Raw genomic sequence first — 12,487 nt, 5'->3', positions numbered from 1 at the left:
CAGAAGTATAGATTGATAAAGAGCTTGCTACCATAATGCTTCATTCAGTTTTCCGGTAACATCAGAAGGTAAGATTTCCCACATAAGTGAATTTCCTAGATGAAAATCTCACCCTTTTCAAACATTCAAATCTAAATAAAGAATAGTAACCATTTTTAGAGGGATTATTTCTAGAATACATTCAATGCATTCCTAAGCATAGGACCATGACCGCAACTGGGATTGGCTTCCTGGTGACTCAGGCGCCACCTGTAGGCGTGTGCTTTTCCACCTTTCTCTTTTGACAAGGGGCCGTCCTTCATCACTTTCTCTACCTGTCATCACTTTGACCTCACACAGTTCCCCACATAACCTTTCCTCGAGTCATTCTTCTGATCAGCTCTGGACCAAAACCCAGATAACTCATGGTTTTATTATACTTAGAAGCTAACTGATGAATGAAGTTCTGAGCAGAAACCTAAGCCACGAAGTAAGGAGCCCAGAGGAACCTGAGGCGGCACGTGGGAAGGACCTGAGGCGGGGTGGGAAGATGGCTGAGGTGCCAGAAACAGCCTCTGGGCAGGTCGGGGCTTGCTCATAAAGTTGCACGCAATCTTTTCTATTTCTTCTCTCACAACGGCACTCACAGGCAGGGCCTCCCTATTCTACGGGCTCATTTCAGCTTTCTTGTAAAACTCCCTGCTGGCTTTCATTTCCTCCAAGTCATTCACAAGAATCTGAGATTTCCTGAGGGAAAAAACTCCATTTTGAACTCTGAGTTTGTAGGGCACGTCTTAAATAATCATATACTTTCAAAAGATTTTTATTCTACCGTGGAATATGACAACAACTATTGTGAAATCTTCCACACTTTGTGGTCAGTGAGTCCTATTTGGATTTAACCCTTAGGCTTCCTTAAAATAATTACCTGCTCATTTACTTTCATTTACTTGAAATGAGAAACCTACAAGATAATCCAAGGTACAGGTTAGCTTTGGACATATTCCACTTAATGTTCCATTTAGCTTTTACAATTTACTATGTTTTTAATGATCTTATTGTGGCATTAAACTTTAATAGTTTCGTTTAAAACTAGTAAATTCTCAGGGCGTCTGGGTGGCTCAGTCGGTTAAGCATCTGACTCTTGATCTCCACTCAGGTCATGATCTCACGGTTTGTGCATTCGAGTCCCACATCGGGCTCTGTGCTGACAGTGCAGAGCCTGCTTGGGATTCCCTTTCTCTCCCTCCCTCTCTGCCCCTTCCACACACACACTCTCTGTCTCTCCCTCTCCCTCTCTCTCTCAGAATAAATAAATTTAAATAAAAAAAATAAAACTGGTAAACTCACACACACATTTAGTTTGGGCAACGTATAAAATGAAATAAAGTTAAAATATAGGAAGCATTACTCTTATGCCTGAAGACTGTAGCTTTGTACATGGTCTGCATGATTTATGTCTTAATGAAAATGCTCCCAAGATGGTGTGGACAGTAACTCCATGCCTTCCCAAAGATGAGGTCTGGGTTTCTCTACTACAGATGGAATTTGGGATATCTGCTACCAGCCAAAAGGCCTACCTGGATGCTTATGAGACTCCTAGACGTCCTTGGGTCAAAAAAAATGGAACCTTTCAGAGCTGAGGCAGCCACTCAGCTCATGGGAGGGGCGTGTGCTACCAGAGTAGTGGGCTTGACAGCTAGAGCTAAGCCATAGATGTCTGGGTTTGAATATTTTGTCTCTACAAGGCCTTAGATCTTCCTGGAATCGAACAAATCATTGGCAGAAGGAAGGGCCCACACTAGTAACCCTCTGGTTAGATTATTGAGACAAAACGTCAGAGGGCCTGGGAGAAACACAAAACGGGTAGATATACAAGTGAATGAACACGAATCAGTAATTGGAATACTGTTCTGTGGGAAAGTTGGGTGTCATATAAAGCATGTTCCAGTGTAATTTTTGGCATGAGCACCAGTGTCATGTCAAAAATGTCACGTGAAGGCCACCCCTGTGTGCGTGTAGGGGCATTATTATGTTGTATTTACATAAATGTTACAGAATAAAGTGAAGGGCCTTAGGCCAGTCCAAAGAAAAGGACAAAAAGGAGGTATTGATTTAAATCTAGCGAGTTGATAGAAATCAACACCATGAATCATCTCTTTGAAAGCAGCTTCGGATTCCTTCGTCTGGCAGATTTCAAGTGCTGAGTACTTGAGGAAAAAAAATCTATCCACTTGAAGATGAAGAAAGAACAAAAGATCTGATCGGGGCAGTCAAGTTAGATCTATATGGGCAAAAGGAGAGCTCTTGGACAGATGCCACAGAGGAATTAGGTATCTGTGACATCGACACAGAACTCAAGGGTGATCTGTAATGACCTCTGTAATGGGTTAGTTATGGCCATCTGTAAAGCTTACCCATCTGCACCAAGACAAAGCTTTGGAGGTGTTCTCTTGAGTCACTAACTCTTGGGAGGGGCAGATTCCCATCTGGATGAACCACAGAGAACAATATCCGAAACTGTCATGCACTTACTTTGTTTTGTTTTTTTTTTTTTAATTTTTTTTAACGTTTATTTATTTTTGAGAGAGAGAGACAGAGACAGAGCATGAACAGGGGAGGGTCAGAGAGAGGGAGACACAGAATCTGAAACAGGCTCCAGGCTCTGAGCGGTCAGCACAGAGCCTGACGCGGGGCTCGAACTCACGGACCGTGAGATCATGACCCGAGCTGAAGTCGGCCACTTAACCGACTGAGCCACCCAGGCGCCCCGTGTCACGCACTTACTTTGGATCAGCTGCTCGCACACCTGACGCGCCACTGCTCGGACCATGGCCTGAGACTGCAGATCGCCCTGGATGAAAAAGAAGCATCTTCCTGACTCTCAGGCCCAAGCCCAGCTGCATGGCAATACTTCCAGGATGCAGACCTGGCTTCATTAGCTGTTCCCGCCTGGTCCCTGTGGCTCCCGCGACAGATAGGACTGACCACCATGTGCAGAGAAGGTCATGGAATTTGACACTCATGGTGTCAGTTTCCTGGGAGTCTATATTAAATGTAAAGGCTCAAGTACGTATTTCTGTTCCCAGATTCTAAAAAATTTAAGTTTTGAAACAAACCCATATGTATTTAATGCCTCCTTTATAGTTATTTAGAGCTTATAAAATATAGCACTTTTTCAGGCTGTGGCTTATTTACTATCAATTACAACTCAAAGGAAAGACATTAAACCCATTTTATAGATGAACAGAGTTAAACACGTTGCCCAAAGTTTCACAAAGGTAACTGACTGGCTGAGCCCAAAGCCGCTGCTGTTTCTACTACCCAGCCCAGTTCTATCAGGCAACAGCACAATTCTACCAGCAGCTGCACAGTTTCTCAAAAGGGAGAGAAGGTCCCTAAAACAAACTGACTTACATGACACAGCCAGTTCATTGATGTATGTCTGCCATTGGCTGTTAATATTGGCCCATCAGGCAAGACACAAGCCCCATTTCTACTACTTGGCAAACGTACAGGGCTTTTGTTTCTCTGATGCCTTTTTACATCCATTGTATACGTCTGTCCTCAAATTCACTCTGGAGTTCAGAGGAGTTTGATTCTCTCCCTCTGATCCTTAAAGAAATGGGCCTGAGGTCATTTAGCTGAATGGCAGCAGATATACAACTAGAAACCTGCTCTCCTGACTTCTAGCCCACAGGGTGTTTTTCCACCTGACAATGTGCTCACAGTCCAATGAGTTGAGGAGAGCGAGGAGGGAGGGAATGAAATAAGAGCAATGAATAATCATGACAGTATAAATGGTCATCCTTTATCAGGCTTTGGTGATGAAAGATGTGCAGCCAGCTGTGTGTGATAAACAGAGCCGGAGGGTACTTACTCTTTCTCCTCGTTCCCCCTTTGCTCCAGGGATACCCTGTAAAAAACGTAAATCGTCAAGTTACTTAGCACACTGCATTCAGCTGGGCATAATGAGGATGCATCTTTTCTTATTTTGTTAAGCTGTTTTTCTTAGCTCTAGTGATTGTGCAGCACAAACAGGTACACAACAGGAATAAACAAATAGTGACCTGTAAACCCACCAAACAGAAGTCGCTCTTTGAAACATTTTGCTCCCCCAGCCTTTGAATAGGTAGAGAGAGCATTTTTTTTAACACAAAATTGGGATCATGGGGCAATGCTGTTTTGCCATGTAGTTTCACTGAATAGATCGCTCACATCTTTTCACACTAAACACCTCCCGCCCTCGGATTGTACTCTACCTTGTACTCTACTGATGCTTCCTGATTTATCTCACAAACCTCTGCTGAATAGCTAAATTGTTTCCATTTTTAAAAGAAGGAAGTAAAAGATCTTCCACCGTAAGAGTTCAGGGTAAGAGATGACATTTGTGAAACCCCATAACCCGACTCCGCTTTCCATCTGGCGTCACAGCACACAATTCCTTCCCCACAGTTCTCCCTGATAACGGGAACTCATATTAACATGAATTCTCAGTTAAATTATTATTTTGTTTCGTGGCTTAGCTACTCTTTGACCCATAAGAAACTATTATTATTGCACACATTTTTACTGAAAAGATAAGGGAGTTTTCAAGGTATCTGTAATGAAGTGACACTAAAAAGCAAAACATATGTCTTCAGAGCATTCCACCTATCGTTTCGACTCTAAAACAACATAGTAGAATTCACTGAACAACATTTTTATAGTCTCTACCAAAAGGATAGTAAATGGCATTTACAGATGGAATGTACCCACATGGTCAGACTGTTGGAGTTGTTACAATAATCTCAACAGGTCCTACCCAAGTATCGTCTCCAGAATCTCTACTGGATCAACAGTCACCTTCAAAATTGTGGTTCACCCCATGGTGTGCAGGGATATTGACTTTCTGGAAAAATAAGATGCTCTGAATTGTAGTGTTAGCCGTTTTTGGAGGTGTAAATCCATCTACTGTGGTTGATTTCAAGCTACAAATGTGCTGTCACTCAAGACGGAAATGAGATGGGAAGAGAAGCACGTAACCTACTCTCCTGAGCAGCTGCAAGCAGTTGGAGCCCACCACTGGTTGTCTTTTCTCCTCTCTCCCCTTGCATCTCGCATGTCTATTCAGCACACACACACACACACACACACACACACACACACACACACTTTTGCACTGCAATTTCTCATAGCCATTCCTTCTATTCCACGACCCAAGTGCTACCCTTACCATGTCACAATCTCACACCAGGCCATTTGCAACTTCCTTCTGACTTCCCTAACTAAAGACCCCCCCTTCCAAACCCTCCCCCACATAACCACTAGTCCTTCCTCAGATACCACCAGCATACAACTCACAAAGCTCAGAGACCACTGAATGATGGCAGCTCCTCCTCTATTCAGAATCACTCATTGGTTCTTAGACACCCATGAGACAAAGTTGGTTCTTCAGTTCAGTCTTTTGTTATCTACCTCCAGCCTCCCTATCTGCTACTCCTCAAAATTACACTTTCTCATTCTCACAGACCTGACCTACCCAGTGCATGAAAACATTTGAAATGTAAGAAAAATATTAAAGTATTTAGAAACATAAATCTTATGAGTGAAGTATCAACGGTAGGAATATTCTAATATCAGTTATTTGACACTGCATGTTTTCTTGTCCTATTTACTTAACTGCAAATCAGCTTATGGATTTCTTGTCTCTCTGTAGATGGTAGGATCTCCCAAACTGGAAACCATAACTTACATTACTTTATATTTCTTTTTTTAAAGTTTTTATTTTGTATATGTGCTGCCGAAGCGAGCACTAAAGTTTTTATTTTGAGAGAGAGAGCATGAGCTGGGGAGGAGCAGACAGAGAGGAAAAGAGAGAATCAGAAGCAGGCTCTGTGCACCATCAGTGTGGAGCCCGACAGCGGGTTTGATCCCACAAACCGCGAGACCATGACCTGAGCTGAAATCAAGAGTCAGATGCTCAACCAATTGAGCCACCCAGGCGCCCCTATTTATATTTCTAAAACCGCCTAGCCTGTTTCCGCATAAAAGAGTTGCTCAAACATTCAACTAAGTCCAATATTAAACTGAAACATTTATTATAAATCTAGGACTTTTGTCTGCTTCTTCTGACCTTGAGTTTCCTTTTGTTATGTTAATAAAGTGAGAAGAAAAATATAAAGTGACTTCAACCATAAAAATAAACCTACCCTTTAGTGTACCATATGATAATTTTTCAAGATTACAATCAACAAAGCCCAAGATGGGGCACCCGGGTGGCTCTGTCGGTTGAGCGGCCGACTTCGGTTGAGGTCATCATCTCATAGCTTGAGTTTGAGCCCTGCGTTGAGTTCTGTGCGACAGCTCAGAGCCTGAAGCCTGCTTTGGATTCTGTGCCTCCCTCTCTGTCCCTCCCCTGCTCACATTCTGTCTGTCTCTCTCTCTCAAAAATAAACATTTAAAAAATATTAAAAAAAAAACAAAGCCCAAGAGAACTTTATTTAAAAACATACACACACTCATACACATAATGAACATTAGTTCTGGGTACATGGGTGCTCACTCTAAATTCTTACCACTTTGTGATTGTTTGAAATTTTTCATACTAGTATTTTTGGAAAAAAATAGATGAGACATGGGATCTGTAAGCCACTTAAACTCTCTGAGCTTCTTTCTTTGTAGTATCAGGCCAGTAAATTAAATGGTCTCTGGGGTTCCTTACAAGGCTAACGTGCTAGCATCTCACAATGTCGTCATTTTTTGGAATGAGGTAGCTCAAGGAACAGGATTTATGAAAAATACAAGCTGGGTTTGCCAGGGCAGAATCTCAGACTCTACAAAGAAAGCATATCCTCACTATAACCTCTCTCCACATGTAGGTTCCATACTCAGTCTGTGTCTAGTTCCCAAACTCCCGTCTCCCCGTTTCTTGGGACTATGCTTGGGACATAGCAGGTACTCAAAAATATGTTAACTGAATGAACGAATGGCTGAATTTTACTTCAAATCTGGATGGCAGCTTCATTTTAACTTCCTTGATTGAAAAAAAAAAGATACTTAAGACATTCTCAGGCATTGAGCTCCTAGACCATTAGAAAAAGAGTTGATTCTGTTAGAAGTATCCAATTTCCTTTATAAAACTTTTTTTTTTTTGGCTAAAGAAAGATTTACAAGGCATCCTTCCCTCACAATTCTTTTCAGATTCTTATAGATGTACTGGTGTTGTCCTCTTCATTTCTTAGACTCCACAAATGGCCAAGTCCCCAAAGATGCAGCAATGTCCCCTTATAGGTCTAACTGGAGAAAAGAGCTACTTATGTTACCATGAAATAAATCTTTAATGGAACCAGCTTTTCAAGCATTAAATGTACAACAAAAGCCAAAAATTAGCAAAAAAAAAAGTAAATATTCCACTTTTTAAATATATTCAGACACCATCTGCAAATACCAGATTGTTCTCGGCGTGTTAACCTATTTAACCCTATAACAGGCTTGTAAGATTAACTCATTTATTTAATCCTTGTAAGACTCCTAGAAAGTAGACTAATTTATTCTTTGTCGCAGCCCTAGGAGAGATTATTTCCATTTTGCATATAAGAAAAGTAATGCAGGAAGAGGTTGAACAACTCAACTCGCCCATGGTCACACAGTGAGAAAATGGAAAAGCTGGGACCAGAACCCCATCAGCCAGCCTCCGGAGTCTGTTGCCTCCCCAGCAAAGTGTGCTTTCAGCAAAGTGAATGAGAACACTATTCGACAATTTGCCAGCCAGTGTCTTCCATTCCATTTCCTAATTACACAATAATAAAAAAGCAATCATGCATCCCTCCAACTTAACCCTCACAATTCAGAATTCAGTGTTAACTTGGGTCATTTCTTTCTTTAAAAAAAATTTTTTTTAATGTTTATTTTTGAGAGAGAGAGAGAGAGAGAGAGAGAAAGAGAGAGAGAGAGAGAGAGAGAGAGAGAGAGAGAGATTGTGAGTGGGGGAGGGGCAGGGAGAGAGGGAGACACAGAATCCGCAGCAGGCTCCAGGCTCTGAGCTGTCAGCACAGAGCCCAACGTGGGGCTCGAACCCACAGACCCCAAGATCATGACCAGAGCTGAAGTTGGACACTTAACTGGCTGAGCTACCCAGGCAACCCTAACTTGAGTCATTTCTTAAAAACCAGTTGATCTAGAATATATTTATTTTTGAACCAATACACTATTTGACATCTCCATTGCTAGCTATTCTTTATTAAATTGGCTTCCTCCAAATGTTTAAAACTTAGGAATTAGAGGGCCAACCTGACTGATAACAAAACCTGACAGGTCAGCCCCTTCTGGTACATAGGGATGGATATGTTTAATCCGGCCTGAAATCCCTCAAACTCAGCCTCACGATGCAGGTTATTAAGTAGCTACAGGGCACAGCTAGGCAATTTCAGTGAAAGATCCATTTAGTAGAATATCTGTATGGCAAGAAGTTATTTGTTATTCCAACGTCTCTGACATCTTTTCCTTTGATTTTTGCAAAGTAAAACAAAAACAAAATAAAAATTCCTGAGCAAGGGAAGGTCCATAACTCCACCAAAGTATGCTTTGAGGGAAAACACATATTCCCTGTAAACGTAGGCAAGAAAAAGTGGCACATTTTCCTATAATTTTAGGAATCGCTGAAATGTAAAGAAAAGAAACTACAGTAGTTACATTCATAGGTTCACAGAAGTTTAGTGCTGAGGGAAGAGGAATGATCTCATCATGGTCCAAGTCCCACACATTAAAGATGTCTGTTAACACGAATCAAAACATCCTCGCTCAGCTCTAAAGGTCTTCCATGGTCTGACCCTCCGTGTTTAAGAATAATCTCCTAGACTCCCCTGCACATCAGCCTAACTAGAATAAACACTGATCCTTATTCTTTCTTCCTTTTAACAAAGACTGATTAAGAAACTTCTATGAAACTGAGCTGGAATCTAGGAATAAAAATATGAGTACATGGGTATGATGACCTTTCTGCCCTTGAGGAATGGTCATTTCAGTGGAGGACTTGGCATGGAGATTTATATGAAATGTCTCAGCCTAAGGAGGTGGGGGAGGGAAGGTCCTCACACAGAAAATGCACAGTTTTAAAGAGAGACTAGCCAGGAGCTCACCAGGTGGGGCAAGGAGGAGAAAGCAGCCCAGACAAATGGAAAAATGTCCCAGAGACCAAACAAGTATGAAACAGTATAGCACGTGTTGGGAGAGCTTTACATAACTTGGAACGACTCAACTGCAGATGAAGGGATAGTGGGAGGTCAGTTGGAAGGGAAAGGAAGGGCTCATCATGAAGGGCCACATATACCTGGCTGAATATGTGGGACCCATCCTCTGGTAACAGGATCTGGTGAGGAGATTCAAGCCAGGGAAAGACACATCAAAGATATACTAGAAGAATCGTCCAGCAACTGGGGAATGGATGAGACCAGGGCTAGAGCAGAGGCCAGGGAGCAGGTTAGAGCTTCCTGTGATAAACTCGGTGAGAAACAACAAGGGTGCAAAATATAATTGTGGCAGGTGCCACGAAGCAAGAGAAAGAGTCGAAAAAGATAAAAGGTACAAAAGATGCAGTGCTTTGTGTTGGCTTTATGTTTTACCGCAATCCCCATTGAAACAATGCCAACTCCCTGCCTTTGTGGAAGCAAAGCACACCCTCCTTTCAAGATCCAAAGGAAATGCTGCCTCCTTCAGGAGCTATTCTCCCCATCGCATCAGCTCAGGGGATAGCTCCCTCTCTGCCTCTTCCTCTCTGTCTTTCTGTAGGTCTCTGTCTCTCAATGGGACTTTCATAGCAATTTTGTTGTCTTTCCCTTAAACCATTTCTCACTTTTTGCCTTTTATTATACCTACTTACATTAAAAAAAAATCACTCTTGGGGTACCCAGGTGGCTTAGTCGGTTGAGCATCCAACTCTTGGTTTGGGCTCAGGTCATGATCGTACAGTTTTGTGAGTTCGAGCCTTGAGTTGGGCTCTGTGCGCACAGTGTGGAGCCTGCTTGGGATCCTCTGTCTCCCTCTTTCTCTTTCTGCCCCTCCTCCCACTTGTGCTTTCTCTCCCTCTTAGAATAAATAAATACACTTTAAAAAATCATTTATTTATGTATTTTTTAAAATTTATTTTAATGTTTATTTATTTTTGAGAGAGAGAGAGAGAGAGAGAGAGAGAGAGAGAGAGAACAGAGCACAAGCAGGGAAGGGGCAGAGAGAGAGGGAGACACAGAATCTGAAGCAGGCTCCAGGCTCTGAGTTGTCAGCACAGGGGCCAACGCAGGGCTTGAACTCCCGGACTGGGAGATCATGACCTGAGCTGAAGTCAGACACTTAACTGACAGAGCCACCCAGGTGTCCCTTAAAAAAAAATCTTAAAACAAAATCACTCTCTAGATTTTCCATGAAGTGGGAAAATTCCTTGGTCATCTTTTGTACCCCTTGGAACCCCTCTTCCCCATGTCTCTTGCATATATTGTGACTACCCAGCAAATATTTTTACATGATTGACTTAGGAAATTGACGTCCTGAGAGTCTAGATAAATGGCTTCAGTGATGTGGCTCACACAGCTAGTTAAGGTCATGTCAGGGCCACATCTAGAACCCAGGAATCCTGACTTCTAATGCAGTGCTCTTTAAATGATGTAGTGGACCTGTCTCCCTATATTGATCTCAAGCTAAACTCATAGCCCCTTCTTACATGAGCTTCATCTCTGTGTGCTCCCCTGCAGGGGAGGCACTGTATTTTAGCCGAGTCTTAAACCTCAGGTAGGAGCTACGCCGGCAGCCGCAGCAAAGCACGGTCCACCCGGGGAAGTCGGTGGCTGCAGGCAGAGTGCATGAAAGCACACGTTCCTGGCACCGGCCTAGGAAACACGTTGCTATTTTCAGTAGGGCAGTCTGTCTTTCTTGGTCTCTTTCCCTCCTGCCTTCCTAGACAGACATCCATGGGAAATCAATCAAGGCCTTAACACCACGACACCGAGCCTGCTTTACTAGTCACGCCAGTCTGGCAGCCAGCAGGCATCTGGCTGCTCACCTCCCGGAGCACGGAGCACGAGGAAAAGTCTGGGCGGGACAGTTCAGAGAACAACTGGCTTTTGACAGAATACCCACAGCCTACCACTGTGGCGTCCCCACCCAGTGCCTATACACTAAATGGTTTCTGTCTTGGATAAAAATTCCAGGGCCACGGGGGCCCTTTTCTGTTGATTTACAATGATCGAAGACAATATTATTAACGAGTGCTTTCTTTCCAGGAAATAGTTTGTTGGCATTTCTGTATGGCCATATTCAAGAGCTACAACAGGCCAGGTGGATAAGCAGAGTGGGGTTCTGCTTACCTAACACATTCTCCACCCTTCGTACACCCCATTTTCTTCTCCGTAGGATCCTGGAGCTGGTTCTTCTCTCCTATCCCGTCTCTCATAGATCATATGAACCCAGCTCAGGTTAAGGGAAACTAGTTCTAGGAGGTGTCAGCAAAAGTTCAAGGAACAAAAAGATCAGCTTGTGCACACGTGATTTTATTAACCAAATTAACCGGCTCTTGCTTTTTCTCATTTCATTTCAGGATGCCTCAAAGTCTTTGATGTCCTGAAATCCCTCATGACTTTCTGAGAAACAGATTTAGTATGCACAGTCTCTGACACTGCTTTAACCAGCACCCCATACTCTCTGAGCCCCACTGACATATTCCAGAACTCTTGTTCCCAAGAACAGTTTGGGAAGCAGACTAAAGCCTGGTAGGAGAGATCATGTTTTCAAATCTCTTTTCTGGTGAGGAATAGACTAGGACCAAATGAACGGAAAAGTTTACAGTGAAAGGATGGTAGAGACAGGAGTGTGTGTGTGTGTGCATGTGTGTGTGTGTGTGTCTATGCACATGTGCCTGCATGTGTGCTTCTGCATGACCATGAAGGTGAGTGTTAGAGTATGTTTCCACATGCATGACCATAATTAGTAGTACCATTTTGGATTAAAACTATATGTGTGAAGAGAAAGCAATCAAATTTTCTTCTGTGACCCATTACAGCTGGATTTGAAAAGAGGAGATATAAAAGTGTTTGAACAATGACATTGTATTTGGAATGAGTATAGGGCTTTGTAAAGTAACTGCTGAGAAGAGCATTCATTTGGGTGTGCAAATGAGGATGTGCTTGCTAAAATCTGGAGGCATTTTTTATGTTCATATCTTGTGTGTGTGTGTGTGTGTGTGTGTGTGTGTGTGTGTGTGTATACACCTGCATATGTGTCATGTAAATCTTAGCTTGGGAAAGAACTCTGAGGATGAAATAATTATACTGAAATAAGTTTAGAGAACAAAAAGTAGTATGGCAGTCTGGGTAGCCAGAGGGAGAGTGGTGTCTTTCCAAATGAGAACCAATGTTTCTGTAATGTTTTGTTGACTGTGGTAGGCAGAAAAAGCATCCCCCAGAGTGTCCATGTCCTAATCCCCAGGCCTGTAAATATATTAGAGAGACTCTGCAAATGTGACTTAGTCAAGCATTTTGAG

General features: G+C 42.6%; 1 protein-coding gene across 5 annotated transcripts in view; it reads right to left on the bottom strand.

Annotated features, from left to right (window-relative positions):
• COL14A1 (collagen type XIV alpha 1 chain) overlaps positions 1 to 12,487 on the bottom strand; it is a 221,908-nt gene that overhangs the window by 22,348 nt on the left and 187,073 nt on the right. For all 5 annotated transcript variants that reach the window (XM_047842795.1, XM_047842799.1, XM_047842794.1 and 2 more), the window contains exons 43-44: positions 3,860 to 3,895; positions 2,767 to 2,833 (exon numbers count right to left, since the gene is read on the bottom strand). In XM_047842795.1, coding sequence (XP_047698751.1) covers positions 2,767 to 2,833; positions 3,860 to 3,895 — 103 coding nt within the window. The remainder of the gene's footprint in view (positions 1 to 2,766; positions 2,834 to 3,859; positions 3,896 to 12,487) is intronic.

The sequence above is a fragment of the Prionailurus viverrinus genome, chromosome F2, assembly GCF_022837055.1.
Source record: "Prionailurus viverrinus isolate Anna chromosome F2, UM_Priviv_1.0, whole genome shotgun sequence".
In the NCBI taxonomy this organism is placed as follows: domain Eukaryota; kingdom Metazoa; phylum Chordata; class Mammalia; order Carnivora; family Felidae; genus Prionailurus; species Prionailurus viverrinus.
The sequence above is the reverse complement of the archived record's forward strand: the minus strand, read 5'-3'. Positions and strand labels throughout refer to the sequence as shown.